Source organism: Hemicordylus capensis, chromosome 5 (assembly GCF_027244095.1).
Source record: "Hemicordylus capensis ecotype Gifberg chromosome 5, rHemCap1.1.pri, whole genome shotgun sequence".
Lineage (NCBI taxonomy): Eukaryota > Metazoa > Chordata > Lepidosauria > Squamata > Cordylidae > Hemicordylus > Hemicordylus capensis.
The window spans coordinates 144,291,412-144,316,595 of NC_069661.1; the positions used below are offsets into that span (position 1 = coordinate 144,291,412).

General features: G+C 41.9%; 1 protein-coding gene across 7 annotated transcripts in view; it reads right to left on the reverse strand.

Moving 5' to 3' along the window:
* Positions 1-2,832: 2,832 nt before the first annotated feature.
* ITPR2 (inositol 1,4,5-trisphosphate receptor type 2) overlaps positions 2,833-25,184 on the reverse strand; it is a 352,451-nt gene continuing 330,099 nt past the window's right edge. For 6 of the 7 annotated variants that reach the window (XM_053252991.1, XM_053252992.1, XM_053252990.1 and 3 more), the window contains 2 exons: positions 8,510-8,671; positions 2,833-7,744 (listed from right to left, as the gene is read on the reverse strand). In XM_053252991.1, the coding sequence (XP_053108966.1) occupies positions 7,658-7,744; positions 8,510-8,671 (249 nt within the window). In that variant the 3' untranslated portion in view covers positions 2,833-7,657. Of the gene's footprint in view, positions 7,745-8,509; positions 8,672-23,168; positions 23,398-25,184 lie in introns of those variants that run through there. The other variant, XM_053252996.1, reaches the window with a different exon arrangement.

Consider the following 25,184-nt stretch of genomic DNA (forward strand, 5'->3'; position numbering starts at 1 on the left):
GGGGTGGGTGTAAAATGGAAGAGGGAGAGAAGGTAATGGAATAAGTATTGTTCTGTGCAGAAGGAAAGGTAATGGCTGACTGTTTGTAACAACTGAGAAGCTCTGAGATTACCAAGTTCTAAGGCAATTTGTCTTGGACCTTGTGGCATCCTGCTTGTAAGGTGCAGCATACAAACAGAAAGCTGTGTGTAAGCTGGTGATCGAAATACATTTCCCATTTAAAATGCCATCCATTTTTATTCCTTTGTAATTGCTTCCTGGCTCTTGGAGATTATTTTTGACCTGGAAACATATAGAATACTAAGCACGAGTCTATTTCTCCTTCTCCTAGGATTACTGCAGTGAATCTGTTTTAGGCAGTCTTTGCTGTTGCTCAGGTGTTTAGTCACCCCCCCCCCCAAATCTCCTGCTCCATTCAATGATTGTGCCCATTTCCCCTTGCCACCCCGTATGACTGAAGCATCCCTCAAGCCACAGAACACCCATGTGGTACCTTCCTTCAAATCCTACCTCAAAATACCCTTTCGGCTCAGTCTTGCACTTCCTCTTGTCTCTCCCTGTGTCGAAATGTAGAATGTCAACTCCTTGGGGCAGAAACTTGTAGTTCTGTTTCTGTTATTCTGTAACATGCCATATATGTTGAAGGTGCTCTCTGAGGTGTCTTTGGTTAATCCATTCCTTGATCCAGGCCAGCTTTTGAATGGGGCCTTAATTATATTCCAGTCCTGGAGTAGAGGCGGGGCTAACAAAGAGCCTGCAGCAAGGACACTGAAAAGCAGTCTGCACTTGCCTCTCTGTATATAATAACGGTTTCATTAAGCTGTAAATATTCCTGATTCCACTCCACTGCCTTGTCCTTGCATACCACAACTCTTTCCCTTGGATTCTACACTCTCTAAGTAAAGTCATAAAATATTAACAACAGCAACTAGACTTGTACCTATAGGGCTAGTGGGGAATGAATGATAAGGTCGGTGAATCTTCTTCCCTTGCTTTGTGTCCCCCCACCCCACTACCCTGGAACATTTACAAATGGTAACCTATCCACAGACTATGGGAAACACCTATATCGGGCAGCAGTGATATAGGAAGATTCTGAAAGGCATCATTTCATATTGAGTGGGAGGAGGCAATGGCAAACCCCTCCTGTATTCTACCAAAGACTACCATGGGGCTCTGTGGTCACCAGGAGTTGACACCAACTCAACTGCACACTTTACCTTTAACCTATCCACAAGCTGGTCATTGTAGAAGTAGGATGGGAGTCCTTCCAGTATGAGCCACTCCACACCCCACCCTGATCCTTTTGAAGCAGTTGGAGCTCATGGGAGGGTCTGCCCATCTGGTTATTTCCCACACTAGCATTAATCTCTTTTTCATATCTTGCCGTTCAAATGTGACTAGACTGCTATTGGACAAAACCACAGGTAAGTGGAAACTATAGAGAACCTCTAACATAAGAATTGGTCCCAATTTTCTCTTCACAACATGCTGTGCTCCAAATTCAGTTCATTGTGCATACTTCGGCTCCTCTTTGTTAAACAAAATACAAGGGCAATGAGCCTGGAGCAATTCGTGGAAGACTGGTTTTATATCTCCAGAGTATGGTCTAAACTGGAATCCAATGCAGTTCTCCTCCTGTAGCCCAGTATGTTTTGTTCTGTAAGTTGCCATGTTGGAAGACTACTTGAAAATCATATGGAAGCCTTGAGAACATTGGTTCTCAAGGTGGTATTTGCCTTGGAATACTCATGTGTGGTCAGAGGAGCATTTGTAGGGGAGAAGTAGACTGCAGCAGGGGTATGAGTATTTATTTATTTTATTTATTTATTCGATTTCTACACCGCCCTTCCAAAAATGGCTCAGGGTGGTTTACACAGAGAAATAATAAATAAATAAGATGGATCCCTGTCCCGAAAGGGCTCACAATCTAAAAGAAACAGACACCAGCAACAGTCACTGGAGGTACTGTGCTGGGGGTGAGTAGGGCCAGATACTCTCCCCCTGCTAAATAAAGAGAATCACCACTTTACAAGGTGCCTCTTTGCCAAGTTAGCAGTGAATCTGTAGTGAATCTGTAACCCTTTAACCCCAACAGCAATGACTTCATAAAACAGATTCACTATAGTAAATCTGTTTAACCCTTTCCTTGTGCTCCTTCCTCAACCCCTCCCCCTAGGCAGGTCATCAGCTAGCTGGTTCTTGGGACTGGAATTAAATATGGCTGACAGAGAAAGGCCTGTGGGGAGGTTTGGCAAGCATGAAAGGTCTTTCCACTTGCTGATTGCCCCTTACAAATCCCCTCATTTCTGTGCATGTGCAGAATGGTTGTAGTGATTTTTCATTCAATGGGACCAACCATCTGGTGAGCCTCTTATGTATGTTAGAGAAGTTGTATGGAGTCTGCACCAAGTAGAAGTGGTTTTCAAGGGCAATCATGCCACCCACAACTTAAGAAAGTTCAAATGGAGACAGGAAGACAGTTATGAATACTGAGAAGAAAAGTGTCTCCAGCCCTTTCTTCCATTTCCCTCCCCTTTCTGTTTTCACTATGCTAAATAATAACTTTGGATTCTAGGGACTCCAAATCTGCATCTATAAACTAGATCTAGCACTGATTTGCTAGTGGTCTTAATAAGATGATGGCTGACAAGATGAGAAAAATCACTCAAATTCAGATTTTAATTGATGGGAATTAAAAGGCAATGCCCAACTTGTCTTTTTAATTTCAAAGAGATTACTTTGAGTAATTTCCCTCATCACATCAGCTAATATTAATACCACATTAAATATCTGCATGCAGGTCTGCTATGGAATACAAAGACACAAGTATGTATAAAATGAGAACCATTTATTAAATTTACATTCAGCAGCAATGAGCATCTTAATTTATGTAGATTTTAATGGTCAAATCGTTTATCACACTTCTTCTCCAAGGCTTTAAACGTTCTTTGCTCTCCATGACCATACATTTTTGAGGAGTTATCACAAACTAGCTGAGTTGGCTCTAATTAAACACAAAAATATGAGCATAAAAACAGTGATTCTCTTGCCCACCTGTTGTTTTCCATAAATGCACAGGTACTATCATTTTAATCAAGAAGTTGCAAGGATTAAAAACATGCATCATGATCTGTAGACATGGAGCTCCATAAGACCAGAGACTACCCCTTCACTTAAATATTAGGGACGCTCCAGATGAGCAATGGCTTGCCTATACAAAACCTTTCCTGACACTGAAGGAATGGGGCAGTGTACATTTCTGCCTGTGTACAACTCTGTGCTTGCATGGAAGCCCCACTGTCCAATGGGGCTGCTGGACTGGAAACATATCTTTCCACACATGCCGCCATGAATAATTGAAGAATGATGCTTGTAGCCTCAGAAAATATGAACCTTAACATCCAGGCCCTGCACATTTGTAAAAATGGAGCCTTTTCTTTTTTTAAAGTATAGAGTAGTTACAATCTGTGACTGTAGAATTATCTATAGTAATGGATCAAGGCAGTCTGGCTTGGAAGCTATAAATATTGCAAACTATACCATGGCATTAACTGACAGCTATTACAGCCTTATATGCTACGTTTCAAGTCTCCCTGTATAGCAAACATATGCACTTCACTCCAGCACAGGGAAGCAGGGTTCTGGGCATGTATTTCCAACCCAGTCAGAGAGCTGGGGCTGTGCCAAAATCCCAGTAATCAGTTTGGAAGGGGAGTGGAGCTGGATTCAGTTCCTTGTATGCCCTCTTCTGCCAGTTTTTATACATGTTTAAGGGTACGCAATCCCTCTGCTCTGTGTGTGCACTGCGGAATCAGAGCCACAGATTCTTTGTGATCAAGAGGAAAGATTACACAGGTTGGTAGTAAGGATAGTGCAACAGGTAGCATCTGTAACCAGGAATTTGGTGCACAAATCAGCAGAGCTGTTAAGTCTAAACTCAAGTTTCTGATTCCCACAGCAAGTCTTTATTTGCAATAGAACGTTAGTAACAGAAATACCAGCTATTTTGGGAGTTAGAGCTACTCTCTCCAGATCAAAAATTACCACATTTATTCCATAATTTTGTAAATTCCAGCAATTCCATAAAGTTCCAGTATTTTTTCCCCCTTCAGACAATTAAGACAAGAGAAAAGCCTGAACAACACTGAGCTATGTCTAGCGGTGCTAAACAATGTAAAGTGATTTCACAACTGCAAAGGGAGATTCTGATGATGCTCTCTTAGTACAAGCACCAAAAACAAGACAGCCAAAGCACCAGTTGAAACTATAACATGTGCTCTAGCTTCCCCCCAAATTATTTATTATTACTATTAATAATAATAATTAAAAAGCACTGGTCTTTATAACTCTGTGCTTTTCTGTCCTAATAAATGGGATATGGTGACACTGAAGGAAGTTAAAGAAAGAGAAATACATCCATGGAACTCATGAGAAGTTACAGTGTAAATAAGACCAGCAATTAAAACAAAATCAGAGCCGTTAACACAATTTTGAACACATTCAGATTTGGGAATTTCAGAATGTGTGTTCAGCTTTTTGAATTATGGGACTTTAAAAAAACTTTGCTTTAAAAGTTGGACTTTGTGGGTTACTTAAAAACAACAACAACAAACAAAGACAACAATTAAGCCCATGCTTAATTCTTCCAGTTGAAATAAATGCCACTTAAAAGTGCTTGACACTTGAGGGACTCATCCCTATAACTTTTTTTCTTGATGAATTGTAAGGCAATAGCATCAGCTTGCTAAACCCAATACTTTTATATTGTGTCCTTTTTCTAACACTGTACTCCAACTTTGTCCATCATTGGTTATGTGGGATAAAACTGAAAATCTATGTTTTGCATGCAAATCCAATCTATAAGAATTTGCTTGAGACCTCTCCTTGCCCTGCAAAAATTAATGCTCATATTTTTATTTCAGCATGAGTGCCTTGTGAGAACAAAGTGAAGGAAGCTGAAACTTCCCTGGCTCCCCAATGTTTACTTTGGTGGTGTTCAAAGAAAAAGATACATAGCCAGCTCAGATGCCCCAGGCTGGAAGCAGGTAGATGCTAATTTTAAAAAGTGTGCTCACTTTTACTGTGACATATGGAGTAGCCCCGTGCACTTTTCGCTCAGTGTTGTCTACTCTGGCAAGTTGAGACTTTCTAAGGACTCTAGCAGAGATCTTTCTCAGACCTGCTGGGTGAGATCCTCCTTGGAACTTGAATCTGGGACCCTTCATACAGGCAAAACATGTAATTGGCCTTTGAGCAATAGTTACTATATAGCTTATTATATCATATAATTCCTTATCAAATCACAATCTTTCCTCTCCCTTCAAAGGCATACAAATCATCAAGAACATTGGTATGTTGTGGAAGCCTTTTCAACCCTTGTAACAACAACTATTCCTCCACAGACCAGAACTGGTTTTGAGGATTGGTTCTCATTCTCTGCAAGAACTTTGTGTCAGCAGGTTCTTCAGACTGTTAGGCAGAAATGTAAGGCTGTGGTCCTATAAGGTGGAAGATTTCACCCAGTAGCTGGAAGGAACAAAGCAAGGCACTTAGGTTTTGCTCCCGGGCATTTAGATTCTATTTGGATAGAATCTGGTTATTTACTTATGCTCTTCCATTGTTCTGTTTCATCCTCTTCTCACAAGCTAGATATTGAAAGGAAAATATGTGATTTGCTAAGGCACCCAACAGTCAGTCTTACACTTTTGGATCCCATATATGCAGCTCTACAGAGATTCACTCAATATTAATTAGCCCAACATAATACATAGTGCTAATAGGATCTGGCCATGAAGTCTTTCTGTAATTTACACAATTCACTATAAAACACAAGGGATATGGGATTTTAAAAACCACTAAAAATGCTCCTATATATGCTTTATGGAAACAAATGGGGGATGTACAGAAAATATAACAGATGCAACACACAAATTCTTTATTGAATAAGCCAATGGGATTGTTGCAAAGTAAGGGTTTTGTAGAATACCACCATATGGTGCAACCCTGAGAAATCCCACTGACTCAATTGAGAACCTATAAAGAGATGATTACAAAACACAAAACATGAGATATGTTTCATAACTTTCCAGTACTGCTAATTGTCTCTGGATTTGCTTTTATAACATGTAATCAGGTACCTGCTTTATAACAGAAACACTTTAAAAATTCTTTTTCAGTATTTGTGCTTGAAAGCTAAACCTGAAACAGGCACATAGAAAATACCAAGATCTACTGGAAGCCTGTGTAAACTGAATGCATTTACATCCCACTTGTGCTCTTGAAAATCTCCTCCTCATAGTCTGTGGAATTGCCATAGTAAAAAACCCTTCATACTGTACTTGATTTGTAGATGGCACAGCCTCTGCCGAAGATTCAGACCTGACCTCGCTTGTAATACTGATGTCATTAAGAACTGTAGTGCTGGGTCAATACTTGTCTAATCCAAGTTCTGTTTCCAGAGATGGCCACAGTGTGGTGGATCACAGAATGGATAAAAATAAGATCGCCCACTCCTGGAGTAGTGGAAATTCAAGGCACCAGGGGATTTAGCTGTGAAATAAATCCCACAGAAAAAGTAAGGAGGGGTAGGATCTAACCTTTGTTGATTTAAACCAAATAGCTTCTCTGTGTGGTTTTATGGACAGTATTGATACCATTACAATTCTTCCTAGACAGCCATCTCAAAGCTGTTTACCCCCTTAAATTCATCTCTAATAATAGTTACAAAATATAACATTTTCTCCTCAATCCTTTCCTTGGAGCATACATTTACAAACAAAGTTAAATACCACCATTAGGTGAAATCTCCACTTGCATCCACATTAACAGAGAACATCTAAATCCAGGAGCAAAGAAATCACTTCCAGTTAATGTTGTCAGTGGTTATGTGCATACATTTCAAGTTCTCCCAGCTGCAGATCCATTGTGCTCTATTTTATAAGGAAGGAATTGCACAGCTGACAGCTAAAATTATTTTAGCATTAGATTGTGTCTTTGCAATCCTCTTCTAAAAAACAAAAAACACACACAATTCCGTTTTGAGAGTGGCTTTGCTCCTCTTCCAAAGCAAATTAATGTGCTGTAATGTTATTGCTTTCTCCAATGACATATTTACAGTAATTTAAAAAAAAGAAAGAGAGCAAATGCCAAACACAGCAAATGATGCCGGCCAGCAAATATGACAACAAAGGACTACCAATTCTGAATGAGGCTGTTGCATTCTGTGTTAATAAACTATTCTTTCTGTCCCTTGGTTGCTCCATTAGTTTTACAAGGATTCTTACGACGACGACATTCAAATCAACAAGAGCCAAATTATCTTCGGCCTTTGCATCTGCCGGCAGTCCCCAAAGAAGCCAAGTGAATTACAAGAGAGTGTAAACTGAGGCCACTTTTTTTTTTGGCCTGCAGAAAGAATGCAGAAGATGCCCCTGCCCCCACCCCGCTCCAGTTATCTGTAGCTTGTGGCCCTTTTCAACCGTGAAAAAAACAGTTACAGATTGTTCCCACAGCTAAACCACTTAACGTCTTGGCACTCGGTTCTTTGTAACTTCCTAACAATAGGCACTGTTCAGCACTCCCGATCTCAGCTTTTTCATTCTGTAATCAAGCGAGAACACGGAGGAAAGGCTAGTCACGGCTTCCCCCCATGGTATCAGTGGGGTGGCATGTGATGGTTCACATGGGGCGCGTTGGATCCAAGAAAGCCCAGCCTCTGCTTGTTTTTCCTTTGTTCTGTCATCTAAAGGTGGAGAGGGAGACAAGATGAGCTGCTGACTGCTCTTGAGCAAGAGGCACACAGTTACAAACGCTGCATGGTGGACCCCCCCACCCCGCCATGCCACACACCCCCTCCCCAAGATAGAGTGATGACGAAAACCAGCCAGGGAGATTATTTTGCTACTAAAAAGCTTAGAAGTGTGTGTGTGGGCGGGGGGGGGGGTGGTGGTTCCCTTGCAAGCCAGACGTTTTGTTGACATCTATGAGGGGTTTTGGAAAGCAAGCGTTAGTGAATTAATTCAGAGCAATTTCCTCTCCCTCATAGCAATTCTCTACGTGAAGATTTATATATGTTCGTGTGTGTGAAATATTCACATTATCCAGTGAAGCTGGATTATTGGTCTCAATGTTAGAGTTTCAAAACCTTGCTCACCTGTTCTCTCACCTGTTGCAAACATCATAAAAAGGAGGGCTGCAAGGTTTAACCAATGTAAAGCTTTGGTTGATTAATTGAAGGGGGGCCAATTATAACTGATGGATGCTCATTTTAATTTGCATTAATGCAAAAAGGGCACATTTGTACATTTTTGAGGCTGATATGGTTCTGGTGTGTAACTGCAATTAGAAAAGAAAAAGGTGGCCTTTTCTTCTAAGAGTAAAAGAGTAGCTTCTGTTTATTCAGTTGGACATTATTTCATATTCCCTGCAGTATCTCACATTGGGACACACAAGAAAGTTGGTACTTTCCCACTCTAGTCTGGAAAATACTGTTTTAAAAATCCTGTACCTGTTCTTTGAGCTCAGCTAGTTGGCCAGAGAGCTGCTTGACCAGGCTCATGGTAGACTCCAGCCTCTCTTGCAGATTCCTGATTTCGTTCTGCTCGTTGTCCCCTTCGTTGCTGACCAAGGACATGGCTCTCATCCGAGGGAACCAATCTAAATTCTTTTCCTGCACATGGAAACAGGAGAACATTAGGGCAGGGCATTAACATATGTTTTTAGCTCGAGCTTTGTGCAGACAGTCACAAGGATTCTATGTTTCCCAGACCCCACTTCTGCAAGCAGTGTGAAATTCCAGGAGCAACCTTTGGCAGGGTTGGTTCTCTTGTGAGTACTGGAGATTTGTGCTGTTTTTGTAATAGCTATGGACAAACATGCAGTTTAAGCAGGGGGAGCAAACAGGCAGTGCTAGTCTTTAAAGCAGTGTCAGTTCTCCAAAGGCAACAACATACCTTTGCAGCTCCCAGAGGCTGACCTTAGGGAGTCAGCCTTTGTGGTCAGCCACCAAAAACTCAGTGGCCGACATTCCACACAGAACAGTGCTGGTGTTTTGGACCTGCTGTCCAATGTGAAAGGCATCCCAGTTTCCGGACAGATGCACTGCACAACCACCCCCACTGCACAACCACCCCCAAACTGTTTTAAGTTGTCTTTCCACAGCTGCCCTGTCATGCAACACCATTGGGGGCTGCTTTCCACATTGCACAGCAGCAACATGGCGCTGCAGGGAATGTCCGCCAGTCTTGTTTCCATTTCACTGGCCATGTTCCAAACAGCAAAACTATTTCTTCCCGTACTCACATGCTCGATCGGTGTGATCTGCGTGCCTCGTTCTAGGAATATCAACTGAAAACACATTATGGGGAGGCATGTGGGTCCCACTTACCCTAGTTTCGTGGTAACATTATTTGAAAAAGCATGTGACATTGTATTAGCATCTCTCTTTATTGGTTGCCTTGTGTGTCAGTGGGAGAATGCGAACACAATGACTTTCCACACTTCCCCACACTACATGTTACTGAGGAGATGCAGGAGAGACATGTGACACTGCCAAGCTTCTCCTCATAAGGCATCCGAAGCTCACTAATAGAGCATTTTCTCTGCATGCAGAAGGTCCAAGGTTCAGTCCTTGACATCTCCACCCAGGGCTGGGGAGAGACCTTTGCCTGGAACCTTGGAGAGCTGCTGTCAGTCAGTGTAGACAATATTGAGCTAGATGCACCAATGGTAATACTCAATATAAGGCAACTTCCTATGTTCCACTAGCAACTTTAGTCTATACAAAACCCTTATCTCTTTTGAGACTTGTATGGTCAGCAATTCACTTTGTATAGCTGTAATAAAAGCACAGCAGAACTTAGGAACATAGGAAGCTGCCATATACTTAGCCAGACCAGTGGTCCATCTAGCTCAGTATTGTCTACACAGCTTCTCCAGGGTTGGAGGAGTCTCTCTCAGCCCTACCTTGGAGATGCCATGGACAGAACTTGGAATCTTCTGCATGCAAGCACGCAGATGCTCTTCCCAGAGTGGCCCCATCCCTTAAGGGGAATATCTTACAGTGCTCACACATAGTCTCCCATTCAAATGCAAACCAGGTTGGACACTGCTTAACAAAGGGGACAATTCATGCTTGCTACCACAAGACCAGCTCTCTTCCCATAGACCTTTTTAATCTTCAGATTAAAAAGTTCCATCTCTCCATCTCTGACAACTTTTAAAAAGTCTCTAAAGACTTCCCCCCCCCCACCCAAACATTTTAACTGGACTGTCACATTAAATTGTTTTAAAGTCTTCATTTTTAATCTGTTTTATGTTGTAAACCATCCAGAGACAGAAGTTTGGGGCAGTCTACAAATTTGAAAAACAAACATTATTAGTCTAATTATTCATTTTGCCGATATGGTGCATTACTGGAAAGTCTAATAAAACTGCTTATCCCTGAGCAACTCCTACATAAAGAACCATATAACAGGCCCTGCCTCCTATGGTCGGGTCATTGAAATATTCTTCCAGCCAAACAGGAGGTACTAATCACAAACAAGAAGCTCCCATACAGCTGAAAAAAGGTCTAGAGGGCACCTTGGTTTATAAAGCATTAGAAACCCAGGCTGACATCCTGACTAAAACACTCAATAGCACTACTCAGGAGTTACTCTAAAGCAGGGATCCTCAACGTTGGGCCCCAGATGTTATTGGACTTCAACTCCCATAATCCCCAACCAAAGGCCACTGGGGTTTGGGATTATGGGAGCTGAAGTCCACTAACATCTGGGGGCCCAACGTTGAGGATCCCTGCTCTAAAGGACTCCTAATAGGACTTCCTCTAGTAAACTTAGGATGTCAGCCACTGCAATTTAGAAAACAAGTACAAGTCCAGTCTTTATTCAGCTGTGACTGCTGAACAGTTAATCTTTGGGCTTCTTCTTTGATTCTAATAAAGACAGGGAGCAATTACATGGTCTTGCCACACATGATGTGCTTTAGGTGTACAACTATAAAATGTGAAAAACAGGTATTTGGGAACATAGGCACCATACAGGTACACCCACAACAGAGACAGAATTGGCTGAGGTTCCCTGCCTGTACACTCAGTAGAAAACCTGAATCTGAACCTTGGGGTATGTGAAACTGCTGGAGGAGGTAGAAAGTTCCAGAGAAAAGGCAGGAGCCAGAGGCATGCAGGGGCTCTCTTCCACCAAAAGCCAAGAGACAGATATGCTTAATGCCCTACAGTAAAGAATCCTGGCTGATCCATGTGAGATTTGTGGGGTGACTATCCCTCCATTTGCACCACCACTGCTTTGTTTTCATGGCACTTCTCTAGATATGATTCCAGGGGGCGGGGCAGGGAAGAGAGACTATCCCTCTTGTCATGGTGATGTAGGACTTTAAGCCCCAGTCCACAGATCCTGGCACTCAACACTAAGCTGTGGCGCACCAAGCTTGATGCAATCATCTCAGCACAGTTAGTGCCGGTCTGCATAGCTCAGAAGGTAGAATGAGTTTAGAAGGGGAGTCTAAACTTTTTTTAAAAAAACAACCCCAAAAACTGGCATAATGTGTAATTCAGTCCACAGGGAGAGGTTTAAGGCTCATCAAGAATACAGGCAATTGTAGGTGGCAGCTTTGGTAGTTAATTTCACAGGAGCTACTGTATTGCTTGTCAATTTTTAACTATAGCTGATTTTTTTTTTAAAGCACATTTACAGCTTTGTCCAGTTTTAGAATGAAAATGTTCTGACTTTTCTAAAAGCATGATTAGGTAAAAAACCATGACTTATTTTATACAGCTTCCACAGCCTTCTTTAAAAGGAGACTTTAAAGATGTAATTTATCTCAGGCTTTAGATAAAACAGAGCAATAAATGTTTTGCGATTTGATCACAGGCAATAATAATTTGGCTGGGTTCACAATCCAGTTAATCCCCAATTTGATACATGTTGATCCTAAAATACAAACCCAGATAGCTTTTTGCCAATCTGGCTTGACACTTTACTGTCAAGACTATGTTTAATAAACAATCTGCAGTGGAAAAAGAATTATAGATAGAGGTATTAGGAATTGGTATGTATCTACATATATCTTGCACGATAACCTAAGGAAAATAAAAATAAACCCCAGCAATTACAGATACATTTTTATGCAGTGAGACCACTAATATGTTCAGTAGGGTTACCTTGGGCTGGTATATATTTAAGAACACTTTTTCACAAAAAATTAAAACAATAACATGAAGCTGCAGTGTGGCTCACTGACTACAGTGCATTGCAAGGATATAACAGTGATGCAACATGGGAATTATACAACTGGAATGCAAGCATAAGGGCAGTAAACACATTAAGATTTCTCCATTCCCTTTTATTTATCCTGAAGCAGAGGTGACAACTCAGCCTACTTGAGCATTTTTGAAGAATGCTGGCCTCTAACAGTTCTGTATTTGGGTATCCAACTTGAGGTACTTCCAAAACTTCTTGAGATTTCCATAGCATCAGTCAAGTCCCCTTTAATAAGTGGCTGATTCCAACCTCACAGTTCAAGGCATTAAAAGTGCTTAAGGGTGGGAGTATTCACTGCTGCCGAGTACAGCGGGGTGCAGGTGGGGCGCACCGGAAATATGCCCTGCTGCCCTGTGGGCCAGTCCCAGCCTGGAGTACTGTATGCACACCATTACACTAACCCACCATTACATTACCAAGTACTGTATGCACACCATTACAATTTCCCTTGTCCTCCTTTATACCTTCTGTGCTGGTTCATTTTCATTTATTACTTTTGGCCTGTGGGGGTGACTAAAAGCCTTAACTTTGTAATCACCCAAACCAAAAGGCGAAGTTGTTGTTGTGCCGTCAAGTCGGTGCTGACTCCTGGAGACCACAGAGCCATGTGGTTGTCTTTGGTAGACTACAGGAGGGGTTTACCATTGCCATCTCCTGTGCAGTATGAGATGATGCCTTTCAGCAGCTTCCTATATCGCTGCTGCCCGATATAGGTGTTTCCCATAGTTTGGGAAACATAACAGTGGGGATTCGAACCAGCAATCTCCTGCTCCCTAGGCAAGTTACCTCCCTGCTGCACCGTTAGGTGGTTCTAAAAAGGCTAAGTTACTATTCCCAAATCCATGGAGAATAGATCTATCATTAGCTATTAGCCAAAATAGCTACATGAAAAAGCCAGGTTCAGATACAGCCCAACTCCAAGTACTGGTTACTGGGGACAAAACAGGGAAGGCCTATTGTCTCCATGCCTTGTTAATGCCTCCCAGAAGCATTTGTCCGGCCACAGTTAGAAACAGGATGCTGGTCTAGATGGACCTTTACTTTGACCCATAAGGCTCTTTTCATGTTCTAACCCCAAAATCAGCAGCCTTCTCATTCCCCTGCCACACTCACCAGATTAGCTTTCTCCTTCTCCTGTGCTGCTGGCGTAGGAGGATTGGATGCACATGACATCCAGGCTTCCTCAACTAGTTGCTCAGAAGCAATACTATCTTGTTCAAGATTGAGCCACTAGAGGAAATGTACCCGGAGATCTGTGCATAAGGAGCATGGCTGGCGTCATTTCCACTTCCACCTGTGGTGGGTAGAACTGACTTTCAGGAAAGCTTGTCTGACTTCACTTGTCAATGCAGAACCCCTGTTAGACTTCCAAGGCAACCCACAGTTCCTGGAACACAGTTTAAGGACTTACTACAACTACAGGTGAAACTCGGAAAATTAGAATATCGTGCAAAAGTCCATTAATTTCAGTAATGCAAATTAAAAGGTGAAACTGATACATGAGATAGACGCATTACATGCAAAGCGAGATAAGTCAAGCCTTAATTTGTTATAATTGTGATGATCATGGTGTACAGCTCATGAAAACCCCAAATCCACAATCTCAGAAAATTAGAATATTACATGGAACCAAGAAGACAAGGATTGAAGAATAGAACAATATCGGACCTCTGAAAAGTATACAGTGTACTGTGCTTGATTGGCCAGCAAACTCGCCTGACCTGACCCCATAGAGAATCTATGGGGCATTGCCAAGAGAAGGATGAGAGACATGAGACCAAACAATGCAGAATTGCTGAAGGCCTCTAATGAAGCATCCTGGTCTTCCATAATACCTCATCAGTGCCACAGGCTGATAGCATCCATGCCACGCCGCATTGAGGCAGTAATTGCTGCAAAAGGGGCCCAAACCAAGTACTGAATACATATGCATGCTTATACTTTTCAGAGGTCCGATATTGTTCTATTCTTCAATCCTTGTCTTCTTGGTTCCATGTAATATTCTAATTTTCTGAGATTGTGGATTTGGGGTTTTCATGAGCTGTACCCCATGATCATCACAATTATAACAAATTAAGGCTTGACTTATCTCGCTTTGCATGTAATACGTCTGTCTCATATATCAGTTTCACCTTTTAATTTGCATTACTGAAATTAATGGACTTTTGCACGATATTCTAATTTTCCGAGTTTCACCTGTATTACTATGGATATTTCCACCAAAGTGGTTTATATGGACAGATAAATAATATGGTTCTCTACCCCAGAGGGGCTCACAATCTAAAAATAAATATAAGGTAGACCACCGACAACAGCCACTGGTGGGGATGCTGTGTTGGGGTTGAATGGAGACAGTTGCTCTCCCCCTGCTAAATATATCACCACTTTAAAAGGCGCCTCTTTGCTCAGTGAGCAGGGGTTAGCATGATGGGACTTATTCCATTATGAATCCACTGAAACATACTATGTCAGCAATATATATCAGTTCTGCCTTAAAAGAATTTGCCCATTGGAGGTAATTATTTCTGCTAAAATCTCTGTTCCATGGTCATAAAGTAATGGCATCTGCTCCAGACCTTTAAAAAATGCCTCCTCCCCTTCTTAAAACAGATGTTGCTGATCTAACACAATAAATTAGAATATGTATAAGGACACAGAGTCTGTTAGTTACTAACTAGAAATTCACTATAGCAAGAGAAAGATTTAAGGGGCATTAAACCTTTGGCATATTAATGTGGATTTGGCTTTAATATCTTGGCAGCAACAAGCATCTATATATTTATTTCTCCTAGGCGTACCTGTCGCTAATCCCATGTGTGGCAGCTCTCGCGAGAGTTCGCGAGCAGCTGCCAGACTAGCGATGGGGACAGGGATAAAATGGCTGCCAGGATGAGGCGGCGGTGGTGGGCTGCCCTAGCCCTGCCACCAGGATGAGGAGGTGGTGGTGGTAGGCCAGCCCAGCCCGGCCGCCGGGAGCAGGCTGCAGTGGGCAGGAGGGGGGACGGGCCGGCTTGAAAGTTGGCCAGAATCCGCAGCCAGGCAGCGGGTGTGGGAGAAGCGGGCTGGGCAGGCCATCAAGAGGCTCAGGTGCTCTGTGCCCGGCCCAGCTAGCATGTCCTTAAAACTCAAGGCATGTTTAAATTTTCACCTTGACTTCCACAGAGAGGAAATTCTCTCAGCACATTCAATGAGAGGTCCCTCAAAATGGACATCAACCTTCAGCTTCTTTGAGGCCTGCTGCTAAATCATAGGCATTTAAGTCAAAGACCACCCATAAAGTATGTCACAGATCAAGGGGAAGGAGTGGTCATGACTTTGTGAGAAAGGAGAGATTTTTGCCAGAAGAGAGAGGATTTTAAAAAAAAAAAATTTGGTGGGGGGATATGTTGGTTACCATTCATGGACTAATGTAAATGGCAATATAATCTTGCTATAAACAAACACAGGGGTTTTGCACAGCATTAATATCTAGGTAACGTTATATATATATATATATAGAGAGAGAGAGAGAGAGAGAGAGAGAGAGAGATGTTTTGCATTTTTGCTTTCAATACAGTTTGAAAATAACTTGTGTCATACGATTACATTAATTTACCAAACTAATAAAGTACAGTTGAAATAGATGCAGAAGACCAGAAAGACAAAGCAAAGATTATACGGTTGATTAGAATGGGCAAATTATCATAAAATGGAAGCAGGGTGTTGAAAAATACCGTATTCACCTGAATCCAAGACAAGGTTTCCCACAGGTTTTTTGATGTTAGAAACCCGGGCTGGGTGGGCGGGGGGGGGGGGGAGATTTTAAATACAGAATACTCTTCCTTTTGGGTAAATACAGATATAATCTGGATTTAATCTGGATTCTTTAAAGGGGGTCATCAAATTCAGGGTTGCCTTCTATTCATGTAAATATGATATTCAAAAGTTTGATATACATTATGGCCAATGAGTTAATATGCAGTGTAGTCCTTCATAATGGGAGACATCCAACAGTGTTTACCATTAGTGGTAACGTTCTTGTTTGAATAGAAGATTGTTGTGCACGTGAAGAAGGTAATCCGTGTTCCCGAGTAGCTCTTCCACGAATGGAAGATGTTGTGTAAGATCTTCCATTACCTCTTTCACAAACTCTTCTACCATTAGCAGCCATTCACTAGCGGGTGCGCAACATTGCAGAACACTGTCATTGCTAACACTTCCCCATGAGTGTCACCATGGATGCTCTCTTTGTTTCCAATGCCATAGTAGAAATTAATGCATCATTTCTTTTGCTACATATTCCCATTTTCCTGCTAATACCTGTGCTTTGTTTTTGAAATAACATTTTGAAAGAAAGCCTGAGGAACACAGGCTGCATTCCTATATCCTCCGACATTTAAAAATAAAATAAAATAAATAAATAAATAAATAAATAAATAAATAATAATAATGCCACACAATATACCAGATATAACTGTAGTCGAGAAGAAAGAAAAACAAGTTAAAATAATCGACATAGCAATACCAGGGGATAGCAGAATAGAAGAAAAAGAAATAGAAAAAATCACCAAATACAAAGACCTACAAATTGAAATGGAAAGGCTGTGGCAGAAAACGACCAAAATTATCCCAGTGGTAATTGGCGCCCCAGGTGCAGTTCCAAAAGACCTTGAAGAGCACCTCAACACCATAGGGGCCGCAGAAATCACCATCAGCCAATTACAAAAAGCAGCTTTACTGGGAACAGCCTATATTCTGTGACGATATCTATAACAACAGCAACAACATTGACAATAAAATTCTGGCATCCCAGGTCCTTGGGAAGGACTCGATGTCTGGATAAAACAAACCAGTCAGTAACACCTGTCTGACTGTGTTAATAAATAATAATAATATGTACAGCTTTTCATCAAAAGTTATTAAAGTGGTTTAATAGAAAAATAAATAAGATGAAATGAAGACACTTTTCTGTAATTATGATCCCTAGTACCAGCTTGTTCCTGCACACATGCACATGCTCTCTCTCTCTCTCTCTCTCTCTCTCTCTCTCTCTCTCTCTCTCTCACACACACACACACACACAAAACCATATGTTTTGTTGAAATTTTGCAGTTATTATACAGGTTGAAATGTATTTACAGCCAAAACAAAAACACCAACAACTGTCACAGGGCAGAGTCCTACATACTCTTCTGCCTGTCCTAGTTTCTGAAAGTGGTGATAGTAAACGGACCCTAGGTTTCCTTTTTAAAAAACTTCACATGGAATTAAATATTTAATTTCAGGATGGACCTGACTGCTCTTATAAAATAGCTGCAACTCAAAACTTATTCAACAACATTTTATAATTTCCTGTCCAGAAAGTAAAGTGAGGGATGGAGGAGAAGCTCTTGCATATGTGCAAGCACACAAATTAAAGGCATCCACAAAATATCCCCTAAAGACAAAAACAGTTGGAAAACAGTGACAGATACCTGAAAATAGGGATCTTCCCTAGTAAATATGGATAGTTGGGACTTACTTCTGAATACTTGGCTGCTAATTACATTTCTGCTCTGAATATTCCACTGAGTGGATATTATTTTCCCTCACTCTTCTTCCTTGCAAAATAGTTTCAATTTTTATTATGATTTAGGTGATTTATTATGATCTCAAGGAAGAACCCAGAATGTGAGCTTCACTATTGACCTGTCCAATACTAGCAGAAGTTAAATCATTCTTCCACACCTCGCTAGTTTAGAAAGAGGAAAATAACTCATTCTCTGGATTTATTGGTTGATTGATCTGTTGCCATTTCTCACTATTAAAGGAGCCAGGTAATATACCAAGTAGTTCCAAATATACTAAACACCGACAACCCCCAAATATGGACCATTAAATCAAAATTTGTTCTTCCCAAGTACATACCTAGATCCCATCCACATATATCACAGAGGGGTGGGTGGGTACCACTTCCTTGTTGTGTAATCCCATGCTGCTGCAGTATATGTGTGAATATCAGAACCAAGTGGATGTACTAAGAGAATCAATCTTTCTTCCTGAATCAACATGAGTGATGGTGTATTGGTTAGAGTGCTGGACTAGGACCGGGGAGACCCGAGTTCAAATCCCCATTCAGCCATAAAACTAGCTGGGTGACTCTGGGCCAGTCACTTCTCTCTCAGCCTAACCTACTTCACAGGGTTGTTGTGAAAGAGAAACTCAAGTATGTAGTACGCTCTGGGCTCGTTGGAGGAAGAGTGAGATATAAATGTAAATAATAATGATGATGATGATGATGATGATGATGATGATGATGATGATTGGGTGAGAAAGATCTACTCCATTGGCACCACAGACATGGTTCCAGTATTTACACACATGCTGCAGCAGTAAGTGATTGTTCCCTATACCAACAACTCACATGCCGTGTGTGTGTGTGTGTGTGTGTGTGTGTGTGTGTGTGTGTGTGAGAGAGAGAGAGAGAGAGAGAGAATGGGGCCCCATTTTCACTGTGTTTCATCTGTCTTTTTCTGCTACTAATATTTATATACTGCTTATCAGCAAAAGTTTTCAAAGTGGTTTACATAGGAAAAGGAATACATAATAAATAAGATTATTCTCTGTCCCTAACGAGCTCACAATCTAAAAGAACCCAAGGCAGACACCAGCAACAGCCACTGGAGAGATGGGAACAGTTGTTCTACCCCTGCTAAATAGGAGGATCACCACTTTGAAAGGTGCCTCTTTGCTCAATGAACAGGGATTACCTTCTTAATCTATTCTTCTCTCCGGTTCCTGTTTTCAGTCCACTACAACTCTGGCCCCTGTCTTCATCCACCCTGCCTCTAAATGCGTTGGCTGACATTATGAGGAAAATTAGTAAAAATAGCCTCTTTGAACTTAAAAGGGTGCTTTCCATTCTTGGCAAAATCCAGGGTGCTTTCCATTCTTGACAAACAGAAGTAGCAAAATCCCTACCAGCCCAGAATTAAATTGATTTGAAAGTTTTGTTAGGCATTTAAAAGTTAGACATTTTTAATTTGAATGGGACTTCTTTGGGTAACTTTCCTCATCATGTAGGCCCTTGTCCCATGGCTTATCTCTCTCCTGGGCCTTCTACCCACTCAGTGTCCTCCTGCCCAAACCCTTCATCACTCCAGTCTCTGCACCCCATTCCTACCAACGCTGTGCAAACAATTTCCCTCTCATTCAAAGCAACCTTTCACTCTCCTCAAATGTTGACTGTTCCTCAATGTTCTAATGATTGCTTGTGAACATGACATTACAGTAGTAATTGGAAAACATGTGGGAAGTTATGAAAGCAATTACAGAATCATATGTTTCTTCCAATGAGCTCAGAGTGGCATCCATGAGTTTCTATTGGATAATTTGCATAAATGTCTTGGGGACCAGATACATCTGAGAGGCAGTGACACCAAAGACCAGACAGTGAACTTCACGAATGAGTCACATTTGAACCAAGGGTCTAAGTTCAATACTCAACCCACTCGACCACCCTGACTCCATACAGGGAAAAGTGAACATCACTATCTAATATCCAGGGTGTTTTCCATTCTCCACAAACAGAAGTAGCAAAATCCATACCAACCCAGGATGTCATTAATTTCAAAGTTGCCCTATCACATTTCTAAATATTATGACAAGCCAAAGTTTCTACGCCTGGCATGCCAACAGTTTCAAGCAAGCCCAAACTTTTACACTTCACAATAGTAATATACTTTTAAACTTTTAGGCCAAGTGCCTAAAGGGCACATATACACATTTAAAATAATTAGGCATAAAAGAAGCAATCAACATAAAATCAGTAATAAATGTAACAAAATAAGTAACAAAATTTAACCAAGTATAAGAAGTTTAAAACCAGAGTGCTCCAATACCAACATGTTTGCACAGCCAGCCATAAATTACAGGCCCTGCACTGCTTTTCTTTGAAGTCAGGAAACAACATTGCTGAACACCTCAAACAGGCAAGGAGATCCAAGGACATGAGAGTCTCCATTTAAAATGTCTGCTTTCTGGCTTCCAGCAGACCCAGTGCATCTTTCCGACTATTCCTATTAGTCAAGGAATTGTACTTGGAGAGGTGCCTACCCAAGTACTTGTCATAGACTACACATTATGCCTTACACTGAGCATGAAGGGAAGAGGGAATGGAGAGGAAAACACCATCCAATCAATGCAAAGAACTCTTGCAATGCTTCCTATATGGGGCTAACTTGAAAAACAGTAGGGATGTGTATGGGCTGGTTCGGCACCTCATCTGGAAAGTGTCGAACAGACTTGGGTGTTGGTGTTTGAGCCAGCTCAATGGGGCGGGGCGGGGAGGTATTAAGGAGCCGGTACAGTCTCCAACCGGCCATCCAGGGCTGCAGCATTCATCCCTGCAGCTTCCACATGGTGTCGGCACGCACATGGCCAAAACACGTGCTCACTGGAGGCTGCAGGGAACAGTACCGCAGCCCTGCATGGCCAGTTGGGGACCAGATGCCGCACCCAGAAAAGTGGGGAGGATCAGGTAAGGAGCTCCTTACCAGCTTCTTAAGGCAACTGCTCCCTGCCCCACCATGCACATCTCTAAAAAGCAGTTCAGAAACTACAGTGGGTACAAACCATGGTTGCCAGAATGTTAGTTGGTGCCTGGTGATCAAAGCACATCATGCTGATCTCCTGCCAACTGCACTGGTTACCAATTTGTTTCCAGGCTCAGTTTAAACAGCTAGTATTAACCTTCAAAGACCGTTATAGCCTGGAGCAGGTTACTTTAAAGGCTACTCTTGCCCATATACATCTGCCCAAGCCATACGATTGGCTATGGAGGCTCTGCTCTCTGACCTGTCCCAGTGCAGTCGGTGGGTACCAGGGACAGGGTCTTCTTGGTGCTGGAACTGCAGTTAAGAGATTTCCTCCTTTGGAAGATATGCTGTTATATGATACAATGTGTTAGTGCTGCTGATTAGTTGAGGACTATAATCGCTTTTTTAATTATTTCACTATAGTCATATTATTGTTTTGCTGCCCATCTGTCACTTTGTTGCATTTGCAGAAAAGCAAGGTAAAAATGAATTTAAAGAAATAGACAAACAAATGCAATCTGGTGCCCTCACAGCCAACACCTTTGGTAGTGCTGACTAACAAGCGGAAGGTTGCTGGTTTGAATCCCCGCAAGTATGTTTCCCAGACTATGAGAAACACCTATATTGGGTAGTGGAGCAGCTATATTCTGCATCAGTAAAAGCTAAGGAATGATCTTCCAAGTAGTTGATTGCAAAAGGCATTATAATAATTCAACCTAGGGATTACGATAGCAAAAATAACCACAAGAGGTCCATATAACTTGTGACCACCAAGCTAGACACAGTACAGCAGTCATGTCATTGTGGCCTGTCAGGTGCTTCACAACCACCCTGAATTCTGTTTCTGCAGTCCCAGAAAGCAAGAGAACTAGGAGGTTTATTAACACCTTGTATGGTTGCTGAGCTGTGTTCTCCTGGGTAAGTCACAAGTTATGCTGGCCTGAACCACAGCAGGTTCTACTGCCTGCTGTCATAGGGGGAGATTCACATTCTTAGCAACCACAGATTAAAGTTCATCAAGGTGTCCCTTTGTGGTGGGATGTGATTGACAAAAATTTCAGGGCTGTATGATGTTGCTTGGCTGTCCTATTATCTCTCCAAAAACTGCTCGCAGTTTTTTGGACTAGAGTAGTAAAGGTAAAGTGTGCTGTCAAGTCGATTTTGACTCCTGGTGACCACAGAGCCCTATGGTTTTCTTTGGTAGAATACAGGAGGGGTTTACCATGGCCTCCTCCCACGCAGTAGGAGATGATGCCTTTCAGCATCCTCCTATATCACTGTGATATCTATAGTGATATCACTATATATGCCCAATATAGGTGCTTCTCATAGTCTGGGAAACACACCTGTGGGGATTCAAAGCAGCAACCTTCTGCTTGTTAGTCAAGCATTTCCCTGCTGCGCCACTTAGGGTAGTAGGATAGGTCTAACAAGACCAATAGGGTACCATTTCCCTTATGGACCTTTAAGCAGAGATGACTATGAATAAATCCATATCCAGGCTGAAGGCCAGACTAGTAGGGTTTTAGAAAACCAATGGCTTTCAGGTGTGCCTGAAGTTCCTGGGAAACCACTTTGTTTAACCACTTTTCTCAAAAGGAGCAATAACTGTCCCTAGAAAGAATGCTGGGAACTGGAGAGAAATTTGTTAGAGATCCCTGATTAGGAACATAGGAAGCTGCCTTATACCAAATCAGACCATTCGCCCATCTCGTTCAGTATTGTCTGCATTGACTGGCAGGTTTCAGGCAGGAGTCTTTCCCAGCCCTACCTGGAGATGCCAGAGTTTGAACTTGGGACCTTCTACATGCCAAGCAAATGCTCTACCACAGAGGTACAGCCCCAGCCCCAAAGATGGTATACGTGGATCTGACCATATCCAGGCACTGACCACACCAAGACCTGCTTAGCTTCAGTAAGGAGGCCGTATTGTGTGCTGTGAGGCCATGCTCTGGGACCAGTTCTATTTCTGAATTTCTTAAGGTGACCACTGAGCTTTCTGTTGTATATAAATTGGATGTAGGTGATTTACAGTATGATTATACTGTACTTTTACAGTATGTAAAAGTACTGTAATGAAGGGTATGTGTGTGTATGTGTGTGAATTTCATTTTAATGTAATTTATTTATTATATTTGTATACCGCCCCAAACTCCCATCTCTGGGTGGTTTACAGCAACATACAAGAACTAAAATAGAAACCAAAACTTTAAATATTATAATAGTTCATTATATCAGATACAAACCAATACAATTTATCTTGAACAAAAAGAAACTTTTTATTTACCCCTTTAAATCACCTTTGAAACACATTTTTCAATCAATGTTGTATGAAACAACACATTTTGCACTTTGTCCCTTTGATACAACTTGATTGATTAATTTTTCTACAGCGAATCTGATTTCTTCATACTGCATATCTTCTCCTTTATGAAGAATGATGTAAATCCAGTTGCTTTTATCATGCACGTATGCACTCACTCACTAAGGGAGAGATGATTTCATGAACTAACTTTGCAACTAAATAGGGAAAGCTGACACGGAACTCATAACAATGATTCCTGAAAGACAAACACCACAAGATTCAGGGGGTGTTAACATTCATGACACTTATCTCAAGCAGATAGATATAGTTTTGTGGATACTCTGCCAGCAAATGGTATAGAAAATATAAAACTAAAGATTGTGTATGACTAAAGACAGCCTAATCATTTACTTCTCTGAAATCTATAATATTGTGGCTGAGGGTTTATCTTTATGGTTTATGGACTAGACTCTAGATGGGAGAGCAGCTGGTCTTGTGGTAGCAAGCATAAATTGCCCCTTTACTAAGCAGGGTCTGCCCTGGTTTATATTTCAATGGAAAACTACACGTGAGCACAGTAAGAAGTTCCCCTTAGGGGATGGGGTTTCTCTGGGAAGAGCATCATGCAGAAGGTTCCAAGCTCTCACCCTTGCATTTCTAGACATAGTTAAGAGAGACTCCTGCCTGCAACCTTGGAGAAGTCGCTGCCAGTCTGGGTAGACAGTACTGAGTTAGATGGACCAATGGTCTGACTCGGTAGAAGGCAGCTTCCTATCTTCCTAGATAGTTTACCTTTAACAACTATGGAAAGTAAATTGGAACCCCAGTCAACTATGAACAAGTGATGGCCTTAGGCAAGTCTTTCTCTCTTTTTTAGTTATTTATCTGTAAAATGGGACTAGCAGCTATTATGATGATGAAGATAAGGCCCATAAAATATTCTGCCTGCTTAGAGTGCAGCTGAAGTAAAGGTTACCCAATCTCATTAATTATGGGCCGACCTATACTAGAGGTTTTCAAACTTCCTAGGAATTTTCTCCACACTGACTTGTCTGCTGAGGAATCTCCATCTGCCCTGGAACCACTGTGTGGTGCTGAAGATTCTAGGGCACATTCTAAGAGCAACACATCCATATGGCCTTGCTGTAGGTTTTGCATGCCGAGGAAAATAGAGAGCGATGAGAAAACTGTCCGGGAAGCTGGTCTGCTATTATTGATATCTCCACAGAGGACCTTTAATAAGCTTCCAACCAGCTTCCGGGTACCTAGGTTGAAATTAGTAACATTTTCTAAAGATGGGCAACAACAGTTGGGCTGGACCTTTTATTTTTTTTTTTTTTTTTGGTCTTCTTAAACTTGAGAACAGCACCGCAGCAGGCAAGTAGCCACCACTGAACTGGGAGAAATGTCCCCATCCACCAGTGTCCAGGTCTGTCTGGGGTCCCCCTGCACAACCCTCATGTGCCCCCTCACCCACCCAGGCCACCTAGCCAGTGAATGAAGCACTTGCCAGTTAGGAGAGGGCAATGGGTGGCACGTCTGTGCTCTGCTGCTGGCCACATCCCTTGCATGGGCGTGCTTCTGATGCCAGCTCAAGGGACATGGCTGGTGTGGAGTTGGGGCAGAAGGTGACACAGCCCCAAACAGGTAGATGCCACTGATCTTGCCTCAGGACCACTGCTAAACTTCCTCCACCTCAGACCTGCAGCTTATTTGGCCAGGACCTCTATGTTATTATATTGCATAGTATTACATATTTGGACTCAGAATGATTGTCCCAATCAATTTAACTACATCCTCCTACCACTGAACTCCTGAATCATATACTGAGACATCAGTGATGGATCTGCTTCTGTTCCAAATGGATATGGGGCTTTCAATATGAATTTATTCTTGTTTGGCTCACTGTAAGAAGACCTCTTGCTTGTGGGCTTCTCAGACGTATCTGGTGGGCCACTTTGGGACACCGGATGCTGGACTAGATAGGCCTTGGGCCTGTTCCAGCAGGGCTGTTCTTATGTTCTTAAAAAGTTCACAAAGTGG